This window comes from Ctenopharyngodon idella, chromosome 19 (genome assembly GCF_019924925.1).
Source record: "Ctenopharyngodon idella isolate HZGC_01 chromosome 19, HZGC01, whole genome shotgun sequence".
NCBI lineage: Eukaryota > Metazoa > Chordata > Actinopteri > Cypriniformes > Xenocyprididae > Ctenopharyngodon > Ctenopharyngodon idella.
In genome coordinates, this window is record NC_067238.1 from 13,653,780 (window position 1) to 13,680,000 (window position 26,221).

At 36.7% G+C, this 26,221-nt stretch overlaps 1 protein-coding gene across 3 annotated transcripts in view; it reads left to right on the top strand.

Moving 5' to 3' along the window:
* Positions 1 to 26,221, top strand: part of pvrl2l (PVR cell adhesion molecule related 2 like) — a 176,342-nt gene that overhangs the window by 85,597 nt on the left and 64,524 nt on the right. For 2 of the 3 annotated variants that reach the window (XM_051873020.1, XM_051873018.1), the window contains exon 7: positions 7,316 to 10,159. The exons of the other annotated variant lie outside the window; for it this stretch is intronic. In XM_051873020.1, the coding sequence (XP_051728980.1) occupies positions 7,316 to 7,863 (548 nt within the window). In that variant the 3' untranslated portion in view covers positions 7,864 to 10,159. Of the gene's footprint in view, positions 1 to 7,315; positions 10,160 to 26,221 lie in introns of those variants that run through there. 3 annotated transcript variants of the gene reach the window in all.

A 26,221-nucleotide genomic window follows, 5' to 3' on the forward strand; every position in this document is an offset into this window, starting at 1 on the left:
TATGCGAGAAGCACTTTAAATCATGCAACACTTGGCTAAGTGCTAATGTATGCAATTAATGCCACAAAACAGGAAGTTGTTGTAACTGCCCCAAACTTCACATGTTTGATAAATGTCCTGGCCTGAAAACATCTTCATGGCAATATTCAGTTATAGTCAAAGCGCCACCTGCTGGCAGCAGGAAGTGTGGCATATCAATATGACTTTGACGAGGGCCCTTTCAACGCTGCTTGCAGCTTTAATTTATAGTTATCTCTTCATATTAAACTGTGACAGGAGAAAGTACTTTATGGATGAATGATATTTAATCATTTTCATTTGTAAGAAATAAATGTTATATACCAATAGAACAAAAACAGCAATATTTACTTACACATATTCTTACTAAATCATTTTAATGAAAAAATGTCATGTAGACACTTCTGAGTGATGATTTTAGTTTTGAGTTTGAGCATTTTCAGAGTTTTGATTTGAGTCGTTAAAAGTGTCAAGACGTCATTAAAATATTTTAAGTGTGTGATGTATATAATTTATCACCCACCCTTTTTTGCATGTGATGACATTTTTAGAAATCTCATGTTCAGGACCCAAGACCTGGCGAGGTTGAAAGGTTTTTTCTTTTTATCCTGATGTTGTAATCCACTCAGCCATGCTTACGCCCGGGTCTTTGATGTACAGTGCACATGGTGACTTTAGCAGGACAAAAGAAATCAAGATAGGCACCCTGGGATTATTGCCTGCCACAGATCGAAATTGAGAAACGTGCATGTCAGAAATACCATCCTCCTCCAGAGAAGCTCTACCGCTCTTTAAGCCGTCAACCCTGTGAGCGTGTGTGTGTGTTCTAGCATGGAAACGAGTGTCTCTGACAATAGGGTTATTAGGATCTGCTCAAAGCCCAATTATACATTGAAATGTGTTGGATTTAGCACTTTCTAACAAGCGTTGCACAAGACCTAGTGATGCACGCACTCAAATATGCATCTCAAAACCAGGCCTTCTGGTGTTTCTCAAGTAATCACCTTGTGTAGAACTGAACTCTTTGGTCAGTCAGCCCTTAGGACACTTCCCCGTATTACTTTTGGCAGCACCATTAGTGGTCACCACGTCACCTGTCAGTTAGCTCAGGCTTTAGGAGGACAAGAAGAGAAGTTGGTGTAAGCTGAACGTATGTGCCCTGAGCTCTCCAATAAATCAATACAGGACGTGTGAGACTCCGGAAGGGAGGGGCCACCGCAGGCCACTGCTGAGATTTGAGCCTATCCTTTACAGTCAAAGGAAATGCGATCTGTCTGTGTTTGTTCCATCTATCATCCCTTTCCTTTTGTACTGCCAAAAAACCTGTGTATTTTAGCAGAAATAAATTAGAATATAATGATCGCACTCACATAGTGCATGTGCAGATCGCTTTGGGTACTCTGTTGTTGTGTGATTGATTGCTTCCATAGCGGTTGTAGTTCTACCTGGGGTAGTTGTTGTGTTATTTTATAAATGGGAACCATTTATAGTTGAGTGAAAATCGGACTCCTTTGTGGTGTCTCGGTATAGGGCTCTGCTAGCAATCAGTTTATAGAGTGCCAAGTGGTCTCTACCTACAACCTATAGCTTAGAAAAAACATGAATAATGACATAAATTACAACCCTGAATGCTGTAATTATACTCAACATATTCTTGTGCCTTGGGAAAGGTGCCGTCTTGAGTTGAAACTAGAGCAAGTTTATTAATTCTAGCCGGAAACTGATGACGCAATGAATGGAGAACTTGCGTATGCAAATAAGAACATTCGAATGGAGTGCAACAGTTGGGTGTTTTGTAAGTAAAAATTCCATTCATTTTCTGATTGATTTTTAATGAGGACTTATAAACCTTTAAAGACAGTTATACTGTGAGGTCCAAGGTTATAAATTGATGGTATATGCTTTTGTTGAAGCCATCAGTTTGTATTAGTGCAACCTGTTTTTTAAAGAATCGCATTTAATGCATTTTTATCGCATTTTCACCTACATTGCCCATGATGCTGTAAAGAAAATTCCACCAATCAAAGACTGACAGCGAGCAAATCAAAAAGATCTCGGCAGGGAATGCCCACTTCCATGAAACACCATGAATTATTGTACGTACTCAAGTCAGTCTCCCTGTTCTTCAAACTACTTAAATATTTGTGTATATGAAGAGTTCAGATGCAAAAACTGCTAAATGCCACCTCCTGCTCTCTGCGCATAGTATATGTTCTTTCGCTTCAAATCCGCTAAATCCCAGCTTCAGCCCATTCAGAAATACCGGTTCATTGGCAGAAACCACTAAACACCACTTCTCTTTGTCAGCAAAAGCCTCTAAGTCCACAGAAGAACCAATCGGAAGACGCAAATCGAATCATATGATTTCAAGATGAATGACTGTGTGCATATAAGCCGGCTTTCAATTGCCGATCTGCAAATTTTTTTTTATCATGTTTTGTCCATCATTACAGGATTTCACGAGTAGCATGTAAACACAACAGTGTTCCTTTTGCTGCTGTAAAACTGACAGAAATGGACGTATGACTATGTCTTGTTGTCCAAAAAGTTGGACTTAGAGGTTTTTACAAAAAATAACACACATGGACTGAAATGGTTTTGCAACCAAAGACAGTCAAATTTGTTAAAAGCCAATGAATTGACTAAAGTGACATTTTTGAAAATAAGGCATTTCAATAACTGACTAATAACCTTTTCATTGCAATTAAAGTGAAATTACTGAACCTAAACTTAGGAGCCTGGTAAAAAAAAAATGCTCATTTAAAAGAAAACTTGTCAGACGGACTTATGAACTCTTCATTCATATATATATATATATGTATATGTATAATCAACATCTTTAAATCAATAGTTCTGCATTGTTTTTATTTAATTGCAATGCATCATGGGGATTATAGTTCTTTCCCTCATTAAAGCCGTTAAGTACACAGTCTTGTACCTTTGTCTTTTTGTCCGAATTTCAAATACTTTTTTTGCTTTGAATCAATGTTTGTAATGTAATAATTCACCCTATAACTGGTTGGTTTGGTACATGTTGTAAAACCCTTTATTGAAGACTTTTTTTTTTTTTTAAAGAATCCCTATGGGAAAAATGAATGGAAAAAATACTTCTGAAAACAACACGGCAGAAAAATATGGGTAGGCACTACTGCACTCTGTATGGGTGTTAATAAACTCCCTCAGAAGTTGTCATAATTTGTTTTGTTTTCTTAGCTGTCTCACATTATTAGCATTAGTATGTGTGCTACCAAGCAACAGATTCCAGCTATGAATGTATGCAGGAAAATTGAATTCAATGTTGAACGGTTTTGTAGCATGCCATTAACAGAGTGCGGTGGAATAATAATGCGCTGTAGTTATGGCACTTGAGAAGCGTAGCGGACAAGTTAAAGGTCACGAGGGCTGAAGAGGTGCTTTGTCCTCGAGCCCATCAACATTCTTAGACAATAATGACCTTTAACAGCTTCCACAACTCTCTAAGGTTTGCTCTCAATGTGGGTTGTAGGAACTCAATGTTTTTTCAATAACACTCATAAAGAGTTGTGTTAGTAAATTTGGCTGCATAATATTTTATTAGCCCTTGAGTAGATCAATAGTGTGAGACTTCCCCGCTGGCCATCGTTTGGATAACAATATCTTAAATTTAACCAAAAAAAAAAAAAAAAAGGTTAAGCCCTCACACTACGGCCTATTAAAGATGCAGTGTCATTAAAAATGAAAATGTCCCGAGTGTACTGCTCCTATTTTTTTTTTTTTTTTTTTTTTACCTTAGAACAAGAGCGGTTAAGACGTAACAAGTCAGTTGTTCAGTCGTACTCAGAATCATGGTGAAGTGTATCTCTCCACAACCCTTTTTTCTCAGAGCTAGATGTCGACTGTAGGGTTCACGGACACTGTCTGCCAGGCCATTGAATAATGGATCCTGAGCTGTGGCATCTGGCAGAGATAGCGTGTGGAGAGTGAGGTTAAGAGAGATTGGGGATGTTAGCCAGTTGTGTATGTGTGTGTCTTAGTCCCACATACGAGCCTGTTTTCAGTAGCAGCGGAGCTTGAAGAGACTTTAATGGCAGTGGACTGAGAGGCACGGCGAAATGGAACGGGCTTTCCTAAGAAAGAGCTCTTTCAGCACCTCTCTATCTCCCGGGATAAAACAAACCAGCAGAGGAGCGAACGAAAAGGAAAAAAAGTGTGTGGGAGAGGGAGCGACTGCATGCTTGTTATATTGCAGGAATATTAAGTCGTATCCAAATTGTGTGGGAAGAAATTTAATGTATGTGTTCATGTTCGCACATATATTTTCATCAGTAGTCTACGGTTCAGTCTTTCATGAAACGCTTCTCGGTAGTTCTAGAGACCGTAGTGCGAAAGCAAACATGAGCAGAGACTGCATGATTTTTTTTGGAAAAAGCCTCTTGACTTGTTTCTAGTAGACTGAATCCATAATGACTCAAATTGTCATGGTAACAGGGGAAATTGCAGGAGGTGGAATTGGTGATTGCTTGACCGAGAACAAGGCATAAGTTTAGAGGACTTTACATGCTATTTAGCCTTTGAATTATGCAACCTAGAAAGCTTGAGTTTATTTCAGTAGTGCTGTTTGCTAAGGCTAGGGTCACTGTTACTCTGACCCTCATAATTATATTCTGACCAACGGCACAATTGCAAATTTGTTTTTATACAATAAACTGTAAGTTAATATCGGGTAACTTACATTTCATATCGTTGCTCCACTAGTTAGAAACAGTGAGAAACTGTTGTGATTCTCCTGGCAAAACAGTAGTGATGTTTTGTGCCTGGATGAATTAGCATTTTTTTATTAGGGGTTCGAGCATGTACCTCTGAAACCCTTTTGTAATTCTCCCCTAGCATTCTCCCATAAAAGTGATTGGGCAGACCAAACCGTAAGTTGTAGAGACTTGAAACTTTGAGGGAATTTTGGATTTTTTGAAAAACCTAGTTTTGCGAGCTAGTACTAGATTTTTGGCCCAATCGGAACCAAACCAGTGCAGCAAGATTCTCTGCAGTCTGATTGCCAATAATTATTAAAAAAAGTTAAAATTTCGATTCACGGCCCCTAAGGACCGCCAAAACGTTCAAAGTGGGCGGAGCCACTTTTACTAAAATGGCTATAACTCGTGAACGGAATGAGATATTTTCACCAAACTCGGCACACAAATGTAAGAGCTTATTCTGTGGTCGCATGAAAAAGGACGCGACGACTGGCCTCTTGGTGGTGCTATAACATGAAAAAAAATGTAAAAATGGCTATAACTATGCAGCCTGATTGACTTGAAAATTGGCGTGCGGTGTCTTTGTCCAAGGTGCCAAGACTGCCTTTGAGGACATTCACGTACCTCGAAAAAGATCTCGGCCAATGAAGTTTGAGCAGCTATCGGACAAGGTTAACGGAGGCCGATCGGAACGAAACTTGCTGGGCGTGTTTGACTCACGGCCCTAAAGGCCTGTGAGAAATTCAAAAATAATCGGCCACCAGGGGGGTGTCTTCACGTTTTTCACGTGCGTAAAGGATTGTATATCGCACAATTTTTCGCACATGCCCACAACATTCACATACCACATGGTAGAACTCCTCATTCTGAGGAACGCCGCTGTCCATCGAATCATTCGTTAAATATTGAAGATTATTTCAACTTTGGTGAACTAGTCCTAGGTTTTTGGCTCAACCTTGATAAAACCACTGCGGCACAATTGTCAGGACTCTCTAGGTCAATAATTATCAAAAAAATGCTGAGCTTTGGCCTTTGGATAGCTATAGCAGGGTCATTTAGAATATAGGCATGGCTAAGTCTACCCAAAAGTCTATCATTCCTAAACGAAAACTCAGAACTTTGCATCATTAGGTGAGCACATGATTCTAAAGAAGCATGCAAACTTTTATGTAGATCAGACCATAGTTGGGGCTATAACTGTTAAAAAGCTTTAAAAACAATATATTTCCTATGGTAAATTGCCTGTATTGGCTGTAAATGGTCTTTTTCATCTATGATCTAAGTGGTTACATGCTTGTTGAATAAAACATATCTTTTTACGCAAGTGCTTAAAGGCCTTAAAGCGATTGATCCCTGATATTTATTATTATTATTTAAACAATCATATACATTGCAACAAATACAACTTGATCAACAAAAAAATATAGTAATTATTGAGTCTGAGAGTCTTTTTGAATGATTATTAAAAGAAACTCAAAAAACTCTTGTACTGGTAGAGCTACTCTATGGACATGATGATATAATTTCTCAAATTGTGCGTCTTGCTGAGGAAAGTGTGCTCTTGTAATTCAAAGCTATTTAAGAGACCACTTAGCAATACCTTGACACCTACAACACTTTAGCAGTGTAGCAAAGAGCTTTACACCGACAAGCATCACTCAGAAAAATGTAGCTTTGTTTTTTAAATCGGTGAACTGGGTATTCTTTAATTCATTTTAGCGTCTTACAAAACCTCAAACTCATGCACTTTTTTCCTAATTCCGTTGCTTTGCATATTTATAAAGTTAGCTGTATGACGAGCGTTTTTAATGTATTGACCTGTGTAATACAGTAATGTAACCAAAATCAATGCAGTGGACTTGCAAAGCACTATTACTGTTCTATAAGTTGCACAGACAGGCTCTGTCAGAAAACTTTTGAATAAATCAGACTGTAAATATAATTACTCTCGACTTCACCTATATATATATATATATATATATATATATATACACACACACAGCATATAACAAATATAGACATCACTTCCTGTGCACGCTGCCTCAGTAGCACATTCCATGCAGGCCCTGTGGGTTGCAGCATGAAATGGGGCTAATCCTTCCTGAAGCAGGTGTTCCTTTAATGTTTGTGACTTGGACACGTTCCCAGGAATTTGGTGGGAATGCACAAACTGACCAATTATCTGACGTTAACTGGAAGGCTGCATTCCCAGCATAACTTACGATTCTTCCTCTTTGCATGATCATACTGTGACATAATCTTTACATCCTTTCTCCATCTGTGTGTTTCTCTTTCATACTCTCTATATGTGTAGTGTAATTTCACCTGGTCAGCTCCCAAGCGTAGAAGAAATGGACGTTTGTGTTGTTTTCTTGAACCGAGAACCGAGAGCGGATCCGGCAAACTTGGCTCACACCATAGGACTTGTAGCTGGGAACTGGGGGCAGCCAAAAACCATTTCACAGTCTAAACTGAACCAAATCGTACACCACCACCATGTATGGTGAAGAATAGCTACCACCACCAAGCAGCAACTTCCTCATTTGTGCCCCTCCCCTCCTCTGCAGAGTCGACTGAAGACCCCTCCAGTGCAGGCGTGGTGGCCGGAGCCATCCTGGGCAGCTTCTTGGCCCTCGTTTTGGTCGGCGCGTTGGTCACCGTGTTAGTGATGCGAAGCCGTCGCCAGCAGCATGGTTATTCGGGTGACGGCGAGCAGGGCGCTTATGGCAACAAAACCCGTCTTTTTGGAGGCAAGAAGGCCAGCAAGAACGGCACAGGGGCCAACAACAACGGCCCGATCTACACGTACCGCGAAAGCGACCCGGGAGCACTGACAGAGAAATGCAACGAGTTCCCGCACATGACCTCCAGCACGCCAACCGCCCATGACATCCTGCTGAGCGGTGAGCTGAATGAAGCAGAGCGCAGGAAGTTCGATGCCCTGAACGACAGCTTGGAGGAAGAGGAAGAGGACGAAAGGTACGACCGTTTCAGCGGACTGCCACCCAGCTACCAAATCCACCGGCACGAGGACGAGTGTGCACCTTACCTGGATGACGACATGGAGTCTCAACGAGACGGGTCAATCATCTCCCGGACTGCCATCTATGTCTAGAGGAAGCAGATAATACACCTGACTGATATTTACTTGACCTTTTAAAACAAAGACGGAAACGTGCCATCTGAGCGGAATGGTTAATGTCACATCTGTGGATGAAAACATTCATTATCAAGCTGAAAACACAAATTAATTTTGCTCGCCTCACGATGCATACTTTTAATGCAAAATTAGAGATATCATAAGTGATTTGATTGTCGTGTAACTGTAACCTGTTGTTAACGCCCATCTAGTCAGAGGTTTATTCACTCCCATGAGCACAATACTCAAGTAGGCCCATTGAAGTGAATAGAAAGCCTTGTGATTGCCCATACAGGGTTGTCAATGATGCATTGCATGAGTGGCTCAGCAAGCTGTGACCCAGAAGCTAAGGCCGCTCTCGCCAGGTTCTTTTATCAAATGTCGGGAATGTCGTCTTCAAGAACAGCTGGATGTTTTGTTAGCTAAACAAAAAACAGACAACGCAACGTTCGCTCCAGCATCTGGGTCATTCATCTGTGCCGCCGATCATCTCCAGCTGTGAACGCTTTTAACTTTCCCCCACAATTTTTTAGTTCTCGTTCATTAATCGGATGTCTTGTTACGCTAAAGGAATTTTATGAATCACTCAAGGAGTTCTAGGCAGAGGCGTAATAGTGTTTCAGTTTTTTCCTCTTCGTACTCTCATGTCAGCCTCTGCAGTTTGTTCCGGGCCATGTTTAATTCAGAGAGTGTTGTGCATTAGCCGTGTGCGTTTTGGGCTGATACATGTTTTTCCCCCTCCTGATTAATCCAGTTATATCAAAACCATAGATTGCTACATCTAAAAACTGCAGACAGGAGCACACGGGACACCCACAGCATGACTTCAGCCTCTCGCATTAGCACGAACCCTTCCAGGAGGAAATAGGCTTGGACTCTGTTGTGTTGTCTGTTAACTTCACTACAACAGATTGAGTAGATTAATGCACATTGCGGCTCTGTGGGAAAGGCGGGGCCTTTAGAGAAACGCAACTGACGTGCCTTTGAGTATGGGATTATTTGGACAGCGGAGTGCGGACGGACCCCAGCAGGGACCGTTAAGCCAGGCGGCATATGTTGCCTGGTTCAGCGGAGTCCACGATCTTGAAAAGCTGCCAGCTGTGAAAAAAGGTCAAGGGACAAGGCACTCTTACCGTATGTTCGGCAGTGAGATTAGGCCACTCACTTTACCGCGTCCCTCTAGAGCCGGTCAGTGGTTTGTTTTGATGCCTCCCTCATAAGCCGACTTTTTTTAAAATGACAAAAGAAGACATTTCAGACATTTTTGTCAACTATGTGTGTGTAACCGTAACAATGTGCGTCCAGATGTGGATTCATTTGTCTCCGGGTGTCAGCGATTGCGTGTTTTGCATAATATCATGCAGCTTGTATGGATGCTTTGGCAGTGCTTTGAATTACTTGAGCTGTGACTCATTCATCCTTGGTTTCACAGCATCGAGCCTTCGGTGGAGGGAGGTTAGAGCGATAATGATAAAGGAGCAACACGCTCACCAATGCGACGCTACCCAGAAAGAACTCTGTATCCAGCAAAGCAGATATAGCATGAGTAATTTGGAGATTATACTATCTGGACCCAGTGACTGTAAAGACAGTAGTTACTCTAGCCTACAGTGTTCACCCACGCTGCAGACTTGCAAGGCTGTTAATTTTTCCCCCTCCCTAAAGCTCTTCAAGTTGCATCACTGCACTGAAAAATAAGGATGGGAAAGCTACTTTTCTGAGAGCTGCTTAGGCCTTGAAATTTTTCTGACGGGAAAAAAGATGCAGAGAAAGAAAATGGGAACTTAATGCGTCAATCAATAGTGTTGTTTACAATAGTAAAGGTATTAACTTCACCTGTTTAGTTATGAAATTGGCTTCAATGTCAGGCAGATTCATGCATTCAGAGAGGCCTGTGATGTCTTGTGAGTTACTGTACTGAGATGACTGTTGTGAACATTTGACTTTAAAATGCTATTCGGGACTTGAGAACACTAAAAGAGCAATGTTGCCAAATCAAGTTTTCACAACTCTTAGTATTCGTGTATTAATAGAATCTTCTCAATGTTACTATAGCATATTAGTATTAAGGGTTTCATGTGATACCATGTTCTCATTTGCACAATCCCAAGGCAACATACTGATTAATTATTGAAATAATAGGGTGAATCTCATATAATCTGTCAAGAATATGTCTGGGTCACATTTTACCACAGAATCTAAAGAATGAATGAATTAGTGTTGTCAGAAGTATCGACTTTGTATATGTTGAGTGCGTGAACACAGTGGCCAATCAGAGGTGTTTATGAATCCGCTCAACATTGCTCAAAGCCTCACTTGGTATCGAAGTCGGTACTTTTGACAATACTAGAATGAATGAACTTTAATATAAATATATATCTGTCTATCTATCTATATAATATATATATGTATATATATATATATATATATATATATATATATATATATATATATATATATATATATATATATATATATATACATACACACACACACACACACACACACACACACACACACACACACACACACACACACACACACACGTATACAATATATATATACACACACTGCCCAGCCAAAAAAAAGCTACACTTTCTTTTAATCTTCAAGGGTTAAAAGAGCCATTGCCAAACATATAACATGCTAGAAACATAATAATAACTCTAATAATGATCCATTCATAAATATATATATATATATATATATATATATATATATATATATATATATATATATATATATATATATATATACACACACACACACACATACGCTGCCCAGTCAAAAAAAAAAAAAGCTACACACTTTTCTTTTAACCTTTTAAGGGCTAAAAGAGCCGTTGCCAAACATATAACATGCTAGAAACATAATAATCACTGTAATAATGATCCATTCATAAATTCTTAATATTCTTACTGGGCAGCGTATGTGTGTGTATATGTTTATATATATATATATATATATATATATACACACACACATATACACATATATATATATATATATATATATATATATATATATATATATATATATATATATAATGTGTATATGTGTGTGTGTATATATATATATATATATATATATATATATATATATATATATATATATAAAATATTGAGATGCATTACAGTAATGACACTTTAGGGAAACATAAGTTTGATTGTCAGGAAGATAATGCAAACTAGACCCAGTTTACTTTGTTGGAGTGAAATATGACATGGACTCCGTCTGGTTATCTAGTAATGTTTGGAGATGAAAGATACCTTCTATCCACATGTTCTCAATATTCTGAAACAAAAAAGTATGTTTTGATAAGTTAATGTAAGTGCCTTCTGGGATGTGTTTTTAGGGTTTGGAGGCTTGCCACAATTCATGCGATGTTGAAATCCCCATGTATTGTAAATGAATGCCAGACTTAAAGACTGCAATCAATCAACAATATTAAGGAAAGAAGAAAAACAAGACTGCCTGAGCAACGGCAAATTGCCCCCACGTGATGATCCTTAATTGCTCCACATTATGGTGCAAGTCATTATTAACTCATCAGCTGTGGATGTCATCCTGAGCTGATTGAAACTTGTTATTCATTCACTCTGAATGTTGTGTTGTGCTGTCAGGTTGTGACACTATGTGTATGAAGAACACTTGGACTGAACGCTGTTGCCTGGCGTCAAACTTCCTGTTTCTTTTGTGTAAAAACTACAACTGTCCACAGTTTCATATCACATCACGTAACTGCTGTACTACTACAAATCTTTGTCAATACTTGTGAGAACGATCTATACTCTCTTCTTTTGTTTAGTTTGTTATATACTATGGATGGAAAACCAGTGTTATCCTGTGAGGTTTTGATGGTGTGTATTATGACGTGACGTGTTCTGTGTGTGAGATATATATATACACTGTATATGTATGTATTTATCATCAAGATAACCAGTGAGAGAAGTGTTATTTATCGGTACTGTAAATAACAGATGTAGTGGTCAGTTATGGCCAACACCAAATATAAAAGCAGAAGTAGTTTAATAGCCCAGAGTAGACAAGAATAACCTCAGCTGCCTTGAGACCGGTGATTTTGACAGGCGGGAATACTGCGAGTTCAGCAGATGTAGCCTCCCCGATGCACACTAGTTAGTAACTGGCTCGAAAGTACAGTACAGATTGACGTTCGCACACAAACTTTTTGCACTGAAAACTTTTTGCTCTCTCAACCCTCAACAACATGACACACACTCTCACCTCTCAACATGACAAGACGTCAACACTAGATAAACGCATACACTCACTCGACTGTAGCGGGTGGATCTCACGCACATGTCCTGGTCATGTGACACTCGTGACTCAGAGGAAAGATGGAACAAATTGCATTTTGTTTAAAGACAATTGTAGATGATTTTTTAATGCAGGGTTCCAATAGTCATAGAGAACCTGGAAATATAAGGACAATTTCAAAATGTTCAAATTCAAAACTGTCAAAAGTGCATTATTTTTTTCATGATTATCTTAATTTTATGACATGCAGCCTACTTGATTTAATCTGAATATTGTTCAAATGTTAGAAGTATTATTAAAATATAAAATAAAAATATATCACTTCAACATTAACTCAAGTGAAATGTGGATGTTTTAATAGTGTAAATAATTTACATTTTAGTTGTTAATTTTTGAATGTATTTTTATTTATATTTTGAATAAATGACACTTTTTCAATATATCAGTGATTATGGCATAAAAAATATGCATACATTTTTTATGAAAGAATGGTGTATATATATATATATATATATATATATATATATATATATATATATATAAATTATAATATATTATATTCCTTTTGAAACTGGTCTGAAATATGAAATCTTAAATGCCATTATCATAAAAGCTATTTTTTCATCGCTGTAATGATCTTAATTCCATTTCATTTTATTTTATTTCATCCAAATATTAATTACATTTTAAAAATATTTATTCATAATATAAAATAAAAAAAATATAACTTCAAAATTAACTCGCGTAAAATGTAAATGCTTTAATGGTGTAAATATTTTACATTTTAGTTGAGTTAATTTTGTAATGTATTTTATATTTTGAATAAATCTTATACATGGCAAAGAAAATTTGCATAATTTTATGAAAATAATGGTACAATGCTAAAAATCATAATGGTCCTATAAATGCAAAAAAAAAAAAAAAAATCATAAAGTTAAGTGCATTATTTTGACTAATGATCTTAATTTTATTACATTTTATTAATCTGAATATTTAAATTTTGAAATATTTATTCAAAATAAAAATATCACTACAAAATTAACTCAAGAAAAATGTAAATTTTATTTGTAATGTAATTTATATGTGTGTGTGTACTTCCAGTATTTCAATGATTATGGTAAAGAAAATGTGCATAATTGTAATGAAAATAATGGTACAATGTTAAAAATCATAATAATTCTATAAATCTCACAATAATCACAAAACGTTCTTTTTTTTTTTCCTTGTGATGTTGGGCTGAAATATGAACCAGGCATGTTTTTTTGTGAGATTCGCCCTCAAATCACCCCGCACACACTGTGTCCATCCAGGATTTATTCTCCGCATTTAAAAGCAACATGAGGAACTATTGCACTGACATACACCAGTATTATCCTGTTTAGTAAAAGACATTATCAAGATTCATATTAGTTTCCTCCGTTCCTCGCCAGTCATGGGGTTTATAACCCTGAAAGACTCCAGCTGAAGTGGGAAGTGCTGGGGCACTAATCCTCTCTGAAAATGGTGCCACAGCGGGCAGAACACTGCCAGGTTAAAAACCAATGTTTCTGGCATGCAATTACGCAGCCTCTCCGCAACCACTACTCTTAATTTTTGACAACAGAAATGGGTTATGGCATCTGCAGTTTGCATCTGCCTCTAGTCTCAAAGCAACTCGGAGCCATTAGGCAAAATTGCGTTTCCACAAGTGTTTTCATGGCCTGTTCCCTCTCATCAGCTACTTGTGAATACTATAAATAAATTAGAGAACTAGCAAACACATTACTAATTGATACGCAGCCCTGCATTACCTCCACGCCATCCGGTTGTTTTGCGTTTGACTTGCTGCTTTTTTGTTTTCATTGTGTAAGATATTTAGTCTCTTTTAGGGGAAAGGGTGCTTTGGCATCACAAAGATGTTCCACTGATTAACACTAATAGAAACACTTAAACTTGTGTGGTTTGTTTATTTGGAGCAGAAACAAAACCGTGTACATTCCAAGTCCCAGTTTTGTCCTGTCACATTATTTTTGTATACTGGTTGTAATTAAAACCTGGTGGATTTCTAAGTGCTTTGTCTGATGTATCTGTTTGTTGACTTTATATTTCCTGCATCTTGTGTTTTTGTGAACGTTTCTCCAAGCATCAAACGCAGTGTGTAGCACTGCCTCGCAGGAGCTCTCGTGATGCAGCAGGATGGAGATACGCAGCTTACATAGCTACAGAAATTACATTCTGACCCCCGTCTGACAACCAAATCTCAATCCTGGAAGGATGTTGATGTGGTTTTTTGTATGGCAGGAATAGCATGACGAGCTGCTAAACTCCTCGAGCACACATCCCAAAAAGTGGGTCACGTTGTCAGCGGGATCAGTGGTGAGATGTGCTCCATTAGAGGTCAGATTTACAGTGAGACAATGAAACATTAACTGAATCCTGTCGTCATAGTCACTAAGATGCATAAAACCAGAACCATAGAACCAGTTGGACAGAAATGGTTTTTATGATCATTTCAATTGTTGTTGTTTTCATATATATATATATATATATATATATATATATATATATATATATATATTTGGTCACATTTTAGATTAGGTTCAAATTCTTGTCAAAATTCATTAGGTTGACTTTTGCCTCAATAAAACTCCTAATTACTGCTTATTAATAGTTAATAAGGCAGTTGTTAAATTTAAATATTGGATAGAATTAAGGGATGTAGAATATGGTCATGCAGAATAAGGCATTACTATCCTAATAAACAGACAATATCGTGGTAATATGCATGCTAATAAGCAACTTTAATAGTGTGAATTGGACCCTAAACTAAAGTGTTACCATATATTTTATATATGTCTATATTTATTACATTTTATATAATATAAAATTGTGTGTGTATATATTAATAATAATAAAAAACAAAGATATGACATCCAAAGTATGTAAGGTAGTACGACTAGATCTCTTTTATTAAATCCAAAAGGTGTATTTTGCTACAAATAATGGTATTTTAAAGATTTTGAAGTGTCAAAAGGTCATTTGGTTTAACCGTCTAAAGGCCAATACAGCCATTTCATTTGTGATTAAAATATCTTAAAATGTAATAAATATATGTACTTTTTTATTTTAGCATGATTTTAGAAAATCATATATCAACATAGTGCAAAATTGTATTAAAATTATGTATAGAAGTCGTTGCTTTATGAGAAAGAAAAATATCCAGAAAAATGAATTTCGTTGATGTCATTCGGAGTAACCAATATAAAGGGACCATTTTGGATCAAGTCATGCATTTAATATCATGTGACAGGATGTGACATCATTCAGACACCTGCAAAGGACCACATGGTTGTGAAGCAAAGTAACTAACTCTCTCTTAACTATTTGAAAAATTCATGTTTTCACTTGCTTATACGCATGTCCCAATCAGGTCATTCGGTACAACCGCTATAAAACATGGAAAATGTTGTAATATTTAAAAAACTTGTACTAAATATAAAAGGTTTGAATGTCCTTTTGCTAGCTGGCTAGATATCAGCCTATTAGCACTGTTTGAAAATATCGTCATTAGGTATAACCAAAAGTGTCATTTGGTAAAACCGAAATTTTGGTTAAACTGAATGACTTTTTTGGTGACATTTTTTAAATAAATGTTTATTATGAAATGCCATTATTATATATACACTACTGTTCAAAAAATTGGGCTCTGTAAAAATTTTGAAAATAGTCTCTTATGCTCACCAAGGCTGCATTTACTTAATAATAAAATACACAGTAATTTAATGAAATATTACAATTTTCTATTTCAGTATATCTTCAAATGTAATTTGATGGCAAAGCTGAATTTTCAGCATCATTACTCCAGTCTTCAGTGTCACATGATCCTTAAGAAATCATTCTAATATGATGATTTGATGTTCAAGAAACATTTCTGATTATTATCAATAAGCTGTGTTGCTGAATATTTTTGTGAAAACTCATTTTTCAGGATTCTTTGATTTATTTGAAAGGAAAATCTTGTGTGGGGAAAAAAAAAAAAAAAAAAAATATATATATATATAAATATATATATATATATATATATATATTACTGACAATTTTGATCAATTTAATGCATCATTTCTGAAAAAAAAGTATTAATTTCTTAAAAAAAAAAAAAAAAAAGTACTAACCCCAAACATTTGAATCGGTAGTGTATATGTAACACAAATATATACCTGGCCAAACTGCCTGAGGGTTTCCAGAGGTATTTTCCACCAGGATGTGCACAGGAATCTCACCCTTTTTCCTGTTATCCTAGACTTGCTAATGGCTTTTGACAAACCTGCCGCCCATTGTGGCCTCGTTCTCATTGAGGCAGCGAGACACAGCCAGCCTCCCCTCAGCCTTGAGGGTCCACTTCAGGCACCCGCATCTGTCGTCTTGACAACACTCTGCCACTGTTCTGTCACCACCTCCAGTCTCTCTCATTCCTTCCCTGCACAAGGACACAAGTCCACACAGGGTCGATTCTGCTTTTCTTCCAGACATGTAGTCGCTTAGTTTATGAAAAACTCTGACTAGGTTGTAGGAAAACTTAAAATAGCTCTGTATTACTGTTTGATTAGGACCTGGGGAAAGGTGCAGTACATCAGCGGTTGCCACTGAATCGAAAAAGGGTTATCTTTCAAAAAAAGATGATATCATGCTGAAATGATTGTCAGTATTTAATAACATTGCACAACTGGAATTGGAAACTCTGGCATTTCTGAAGGATTCCACATGTGGCCATCTGCCAGGTGCTTTTATCCGTAATGCACAGATACATAACGCAGGGTGAATTCAGGGAAATTGGCTTTTTGCCATTCATTTGATTTTGACATTTATATATACAGTGGGGTCCTAGAATCTGAGACCAATCAGCGCTCAACAATAGGAATGGCCCAGAGCCAGTGCGAGAGCATTTCGAGCCAGTTGACAGGACTGTCACTTATCCCTTCAGGCCAGTGCTGCAATGCCACACAAACTTTTACATTCATTGATCTTCTACCTCCGTTTTTAAGCCTTGCAAACGTAAAGGTTTCTGTGATGTATTCTATACTGTTGTTGCATATTCTGCTGATTTGTCACCAAGATTATCTATCTGGCTAACATAGTTTAGTCAGAATTGCAAAAATGACTTGATATTCTTTTTCTCTCTCTCTCTCTCCCTCTCCCTCTCTCTCTGTAAAACCGTTTTAGAATTTATAGCGCTTTTTTTTTTTTAATTTTTTTTTTTTTAAATAGCAAAAAAAATAATAGTTCTAGAAAATAAAAGATACATTAAAAATATCAATGTTGAAAATGCATCTACTGTATTTTACTTTTTTTATTAAAAATTATATTACCAGCATAACTGTAAAAAGTTGAGACAATTAACATAATTTTTGTCTGTAGACTGTTTTAGAATTTATATAGCTACATTTTCTTTTTGTAGACAAAAAAAGTCATGATAAATGAAATTTATAAATATTTTTAGCAAATACAAAAATATATAACTAAAAATGTATAATATGCATCTAAAGTGTAAAATTATTTTCATGATTTGTTATCACAACTTTTTTTTCTTTTGTCAAATCAACTTAGATAATTAATGTGGTTCAGAAAACATAATATTTTGAGTTTCTGTTGATTAAACCAGTCATCTTCATTGTATTAACTCAACTTTTTAATTTCAATGAACTCAAAATGTTAAGGCAACCAGATAACTTTAATTTAAACCAACTATTCTTTTTTTTACAGTGTACTGTATTTTTCAGTTATTTCTTTTCTATACAATTTCTATAAAAATTAAAGGCCTATTATCAGCATAACAATGTTGAAAAGTGATTAACATGAATCTGAGAATGTTGCCTTAGTATTGTATTATGTCCTTATTTTTGTTAATTACAGCACTTGATTTTACATGTATTTGATTTTAAATAGTGCAGACACTTAAATATGTCATGCATTTTATTTCATACTGTTTTTAAGGATTTTAAAAAGGTAAATCATGGTTTATTTGCATTTAAATGATAAAAAAAAACGTCAGTTTTTCTATGTGGTTTCAGTCTTGTGAACCCCACTATATACACAGTCAAAGAAGACACCATATTTTATTAAACACAAACTCAAGAAGGCTTTGAAGGAAGTACAGTCTGTTTGATGTGCCGTCCTGTTTGAATTTTAGATCACGTCCAATGAAAATTTGTGAAATATCTTTTTTTTTCTTTGTTCACATCAATTAAATGACTCTGGCTAAAGTCTGAAGGAATGAATATGTAAACAAAACTGAATATGTGGAGAGCTGATGATTGTTTAAAAAGGCAGTTTGAGACGTTTTGGCTGTTTAACTTTATTTTCACAGTGAACAAGGAAAAAAGCTTGGTTGCCATTGAAATAAGTCTTGTTCAGAAACCTATTTCTCAAGGACTGACTGCTTTCCCTCTTTCTCGCTGTGCTTCTCTTTTAACACACATTTTTCCTGCTGCTTCTCTCAGTGAGAATGTTATTTTTTAATGGCACACTGAGGACTGATAGGCCTCAATTATTCTGTGCAGCAATTTGCTCAGAGCTTTTTGTTTGTCTGACGTGGCTTCATGCCGTGGACGACGGGTCATAGCTCTACGGTTTGCACGCAAGTTTGGATGCTAAACAATTTTAAAACAATGCTCCAGAACTACCTTTTTTCTAAAGAACAGCGAAGACAAAGTTAGATCAGCAAGTAAGTTTTTGTTTTTTCTCCCCCATCTGGTACTGTTTTTTTCCCCTTCTTTCATACTTTCTTTGTGTCCTCTTTTATTGTAACTTGCATCAAGATCTTTTTACCTCTAATAGGACGAGGGTTGTTAATTTATCTAGCTGCTGCAGTTTCACAAATTTCCCTTTGAGCCTCGAGAGGAATGAAAGCTCTTTTTAACCAATACCTATTACCTCAGCCATCTGTTCCCTGGGCGTGAAATAATTCACAATTTCTCCGATATTATCTTTTTCATTTTGCCTTGTCATATTCATTTGAATTATTTTATTCCTGTTCTTTAAGTTTTATTCGTTTCACAGTCTTGGTAAATTCACCCTTTTGTGCTCGGCCTCATTATGGTTAACACCCCTACTGGATGTGAGATTTTATTAGTCCTCTTGCCTCCAACCCCCTTGTGGGGTCTTCAGAAATTAAGACATTACCAACCAAATGCTTCATGCTGAACTAATGAGCCACTGAAACATGCCGGTGGGGGACTTGTTTTAAACGCAGCCTTTTCGCACGACTATCTGCACTCTGCATTAAAGATAAAATAGGCTAAATATTTGTTACTGAAGTTGGCACCAATCCTGTTTAGTGAAGCTTTTATCAAGTGGTGCTCGCTGCAGAGCCAAATGACGTCCAACTTCCCCTCTCTTGACCTTGTCCGGCTCCACCAGTGGACCTAATGGATGGAGCTTAAGCTAATTAGGTTTAGGGTGTGGCTGGACCTTCAAGCCCCACCCATTATGTCCAGAGAGGGCCGTCAAGCTCCACCCATTGGCTCTGCAGAAAGCAGCCTCTCGTTTTTATTTTATTTTGAGCTCCAAATCAGCTTGTACTTTTATGTAATGCCGTGACAGATCAAGTTGAGTTGGGAACGTTGAACTGACTGCTGCCATCTGGAGTTTAGATGGACTTGTGGTAAGATTGAGTGTTATCGTCCATTAACATCAATAATCAATGTGGCGTAAAAGCCATGGCCTAGCGTTTAGCACACATACTTTAGCGTGGTGTGTAGAGCTCATGTGTCGGATCCTGATCTTGCCTCTTCTCTGCATCGTTTCCTGTCCTTTCTTGACTCCCGTCAAAAATTAAGGCACAAGTCTAAAAGTAAAACTAGATTCTAACAGATGTTAAAGTTCATCAATGGTTGATGCGTTGAACTAACAACAACAACAACATTTTTTATAGCGTATTATTTGGGTTCATGTTCATTTATACACTGCCATTTCAAAGTTTGGGCTTTGTAATATGTTTTAATGTTTTTGAAAGAAGGATGCATTTGTTTGATCAAAAATAGAGTAAAAATATACGTTGGATTTACTTTGTCAACATGTTCTACATAACTGGGTTATTGCATTTAATTAACATTGTTTATTTCAGTAAACTTAAAGGGTTAGTTCACCCAAAAATGAAAATTCTATCATTAATTACTCAAACTCATGTCATTCCAAACCCGTAAGACCTTTGTTCATCTTCGAAACACAAATTAAGATATTTTTGATAAAATCCGATGGCTCAGTGAGGCCTGCATTGCCAGCAAGACATTTAACACTTTCAGATGCCCAGAAAGCTACTAAAGACGTATTTAAAACAGTTCATGTGACTACAGTGGTTCGACCTTAATGTTATGAAGTGAAGAGAATACTTTTTGTGCACAAAAAAAACTAAATAATGACTTTATAAAACAATATCTAGTGATGGGTGATTTCAAAACACTGCTTCATGAAGCTTCGAAGCTTTACAAATCTTTTGTTTCGAATCAGTGGTTCGGAGTGTGTATCAAACTGCCAAAGCCACATGAACCATTGAAATTTCAAAACATTTCAAAACACTTATGATGTAATGAAGCCTTGTTTACTAAAATCACGTGACTTTGGCAGTTAAAACAACTTTAATTGTTGTTAGCAGGTCCTCACCCTAAGCACATGCTCTACACTTCACCACAATGGTAACCTCCAAAAACACTAACATACCAGAAGCTTTTTTAAATCTAAACATAAAAGAACATTAAACATTAACAAGTCTCCCAATTTTTTCATCTTGATGAAAAATCGCATAAAATAACATTTTATTTCAACATTTATTCTCCCAGACCTGTGCAAAGCATGATGGGAAGGTGAAATCCTGTTCCTAGTTTCTATAATGCTATTTTAACACAAATAAAATCATTTATGTAGTCTCAACTCAAATTAAGTAAAGTGGTTGAAAAGAATCGTGTTCACTTAACTTAATTTACCTAAGTAAATTGAACAAGCATCAAATGTTATTTTTGGCCTACTTTTCAAAATGAAAATATTGAGTTGAGCCAAAACGCAATGGTTGCAAGTCAGTTTAACAAGTCAAGTCATCTTCATTTATATAGTGCTTTTTACAATACAGATTGTTTCAAAGGAGCTTCACAGGGATAACAGGAAAATTAATGGACAGAGATTGTTTTGGCTTTACAGCAGCTCAGTTATTTTCAAGCTGAAGTAAGTTTTTGATTGAATCACTTTCATTGTAAAAATTAGTTATTAACTTAGGGGCCGCTTAAATGACATCTTTGCAACTGAAAACAGAAGACTTTTAATGCGTTCATGCCGTTCATTTACGTGTTTAGCCTTTAGGTATGCGCGTTTGAATGTGTATGTGTGCAGACGCTTAGTCTTTCTTTACAAAGTGACACCAAGTTACTTGTCTTGTCCGCATAATACAGAATAATTAGTCGTTTCCACGGATCCATGCGAACTGTATCATTTTGATAACGATTTATCTATACGTAGGGAAATGAAAGGGAAGGAGGCCTTCACAGTCGATAGTTTAGTTGACACTTCAGGGCTGCGTTTTCATCATGTCTAGGCGCAGGTCCTTCATCTCATCTGGATACGGCCTGGATCTGGCAGACTACGGTCAACCTCGGGATAAACAGAGAGAGACTAATATTAGCTTAGACGCCATTCTTCTTGATGTAGTGAGTACATCAGGTGTTATGGGAAGTGTTCCCGGTTCCGGCTGACCTAATTTATGCAGCCTAACAATTTACATGATTTGAATTATAGAAGTGGATAATGTGTATGCCGGGGTAAAGAGATGTGTTTTTAGTCTAGATTTAAACTGACAGAGTGTGTCTGCTTCCCGAACAATCCTAGGAAGACTGTTCCAAAGTTTAGGTGCTAAAAAGGAAAAGGATCTACCGCCAGCAGTCAATTTTGATATTCTAGGTATTATCAACTGGCCAGAATTTTGAGATCGCAATAGACGTGAAGGACTATAATGTGTTAAGAGCTCGCTCATGTACTGGGGAGTTAAACAAAACAGTAAAAAAATTTATATGTAAAAATTAACATGAAACTAGATTAACAATGACCAATACTTTTACCGTATTTATAATAATTAATGCATTAACCATGTTAAAGATTTGAACCGTATTGTAATGTGTTACCATTGGAGGTTTTAAGTTTTGGTATATAAAAAAATATATACAGTATCAAACATGCACAATTTTAACAAATGTTTCATATTGGAGACATGTTAATTTCTTTGAACTGTGAATGCAGGATCATCATTACTACGTTGGCTTTTAGCTTCAAATGGAAGAGCTGCTAAATGAAAGTGTTTTTTTCTGAATATATCCTGAAGGTCTTCCAAGGCAGGTTATCAAAAGCCAGATTAGGCTATGAGTTGGATTTAGTGCCAGACGAAAGCCACCAGAGCAGTCGTAGTTAAGTGTCCTGCTCAGGGGCACGACTGTGCTGGACATATCAGGGCCGTAACCAAATCATCCCCCCCTTGCGGTTGGCTGATTCTCCCTGCCCGCCAGCACTGGAACTCAAATCCCTCGCCCTCGGGTTGATGGTCTGGTCTTCCAGCACGCATGACCTCGCCAAAAGGTTGGGGGGCGCATGGGCTGTCTGGCTGCTGTGGTATTGATGTTTTCTAATGGCTCGTCTGTGTCTGCTAATGGAGGGATGGGAGTGGCTGTGACTTGAATCTTTTATTTCAGTGAGTGTGTTTGTCTGTTTTTCGTGCCAACCTTAGTGGGCTCGTATAAAGTCTGGACTGATCTCTTTCTGCTGGGTTAAATACAATTAAGGTTCTTCGTAGCATGTTAGGATCAGCAGAAAATCATCTTCTTATAAGGAACTTTGTTCTATAGAGTTCTTCCTGTTTCCCCCCTGCTGGCTCTGTTAAACAGTGCAGAAACTATAGCTGGGCAACAGGTTCATTCAATCAATACTTAACCCTCCGATATGGCATCAGTATAAAGACACGTGAACCATAGGGTGGGCTCTCCCCTTTCTTTCTCTCATGTGTGTGTGTGTGTATATATCACACATACTGTATATACACGGTTTACACAAACATCCACTGAATTCACCATCTAAAATATAGCATAACAGCACATAATACCCACATGTGCAAAACTCTTTATAATCAAATTAAGCGAAAAAACAGGGAAAAATAATAGTCATGCTATTGTTTTGACTTGTAATAATAAGAAACGTAAGGAGGCTAGTCCTGGTATTGTCTCTACATATAAAGAGGGAGTTAATGTCAAAAGAAAAACAAACAGTTTGAAATTGAGAGATTATCGTTTAAGGGTACTCAAATTAAAAGATAGGGAATGGGAAAAATGGTTTCAGTTAAAAAAAATTAGAGTTTGAACAGGAGCGTGAGCATGTTTGAGTTGAAAAATTTAGAGTATGCACGCAAGAGTGAATGCGAACAGAGGCAGTATGAGATGAGGAAGCTAGACCTTGAACTGGAAGTTAAGAAAGCTGAAGCTTATAAATCTGTTCAGGTTGTGCAGTCTCCTTTTGATGTTGGTCGAAACATTAAGATGGTTCCTCCATTTTGTGAAAGTGATGTAGACAGGTATTTTGCCCATTTTGAAAGAGTAAAAACTGCCATTTTGAGAGCGTATGAGTACCTGAGGCTTATCGCCAACGATTCCGGGGTTACAAAACATTAAAAAAAAAAAAAAAAAACTTATGTGGAATTTGCTCGGGAAAAAGAGATTATGTTTACAAAGTGGTGTCAGTCTCAAAAAGTAGAAATTTATTAAGAATTATTAAGAATTTAAAAACTGTATACCACGGTCCGTATCTACTTATTTGAATGAGCAGAAGGCCCTTACCTTAGCTAATGCAGCTGTGTTGGCTGATGAATTTGTTCTGACTCAGAGTTTCGTTTTAACCCTTTCGCACGTAACGTTAAGTTTAAAATATTCTGGCTGACCCCCCAGCGTGAGTTTTTTTTTTTTTTAAGGCAACCGTTATTTAGAACTTATCACTTTATTGTTTCCATGGTGACGCGTCACCGCTGTCACGTAACACACCACAGCGCTGTATGACTGATAATCTGCTTTTATTTAATTTTTCCTTTTTTATTCAAAATATTCACAAATTTGTTAGCTATAGTATGAAATATCTGATGTTCCGATTGTCAAATATGTGCAAGTGGATGTGTTTTGCTGTTTAAACACCTTTATAACGATCGCGTTAGTTGAGCTATACGCTCGATGGGCGCCGCCATGTTAGTTTGCGCCGCACAGAGAATCGGATCTGTTGGATTTACAACACGTGAATTCATCCACTTCTCCCGAAATACATGAAAGTAAGTGAGTCGGTGAACTGGGGAAGAATAGAGTAAACTTTAAAGTTACTTTCACAATGTGTATCTGATATGAATAAAACGTGTCGTCTAATTATAATGGAAAGGGTTGTTATTTCCGCTTCTATAGACATTGTGTATTATACAAACTCTAAATGTATTGTTTTGTTAGTACTCATGTGTATTTAAATGTCTGAAACCTAAAATAAACATTATTTGGTTGAAAACACTGCATATATGTGATATATGAAAGCGCCGGGCGCGTCCGTCTCTGGTTTAGCGCCAGCCAAAACGCGCACGCACATTTGAATTTGGCAGTTGATCACGTGACGCGCTGAACGTTATAATCACACCGGTGTGATCGTACGCGTAAATAATAATAATAATAATAATATTAATTCGTTACATTTATATAGCGCTTTTATCTTTTCAATCGTAATGAGAGGATGAGGAGGAGTCTTATTTTACAACCATTTTTACATGCCCTATCTCAAGCATGAGGTTTTATATTCTGTGGTGTGTCTCCCCTTTTTCCTTCTCTTCTCGTTCTATCCTGGTTTCCCAGAGTCCTGTAAACGGGAACCCAGTGGAGTGAAGAGTAACTGCTGGAGTCTCTTTTTCTTTAGTTTTTGCATTCCTTAGACTGAGGAACACTTTCCCCCCTGCTGGCTCTGTTAAACAGTGCAGAAGCTATAACTGGGCAACAGGTTCATTCAATCAGTACTTAACCTTCTGATATGGCGTCAGTATAAAGACACGTGCACCTATATATCCTAATATTTCTTTTCCCTACTTATTTTTAGTGCCAAAACATATGCACATTAAGTAACCACATGCATGTTTTTTTTTCTCTAGGCATCTGCTTTCTTTTAATTGTTTAATAATTGTTCTTGTCTTATAAATAAATTGGTTTATTGTAGAATTTGTTGTTTGCTTTTTTTGTTGCGGTATATGAGCCAGTTGCAACATCTTGATTTGCTATTTTTAAAAAATGTTCATTTTGCTTATAGGTTCTTCAAATCACTGTTGGTTTATGGGTTCTCTTTAAACTTTTAGATACCAGGGTGTGAGGGTGTGTAATTAATGACAGAAAATTTCATTTTTGGGTGAACTAACCCTTTAAATTTAAAAGGCAGCTATATATTTTCATTTAGAAAGACCCAATTTATACTGTGAAATTATTTGGAAAATGTTTAGTTTCTATTACGTGACATTGTTTTTTTTTATTTTCATTTTTTTACTTCCTATAGTACTGTTCTGTTGGATTTATTTATTTTAGTTTTATTTATTTCAATTTTATATTTCAATACATTTAAATCATATTTTTATTTTATATCAATTGTTTAATTTAATCAAATTTATTTATTTATTTTTTTAAATTTCATTATTTATTTATTTTTCCTTTTTTATGTCGTTTTTCTCTAAACTTTTCCATGGGCCCTGGTAGCACTCCCTTGTGGCCCCTGGGGGCCCCCGGATCCCAGTTGGTCTAATATAGCTTATTAAAACAAATAAGACACCAGTTTGTACCCTATTTGTGAAAAGTGCTGTTTTTAAAACAGTAATTAAAGGCTGTTTGCATAGGTGTTCTTGCATCCATCCGCATTACATTTTTGTAATTATGGATCAGTGTAATCATGCACTTAAGATGCTAATTTAGAGAAGTTAAACTAAAAATATGTTGCGATCTCAGCACCCTGAATACTTTACTTACTCTCTCATTTTAGAGAGATCCAGATGTGG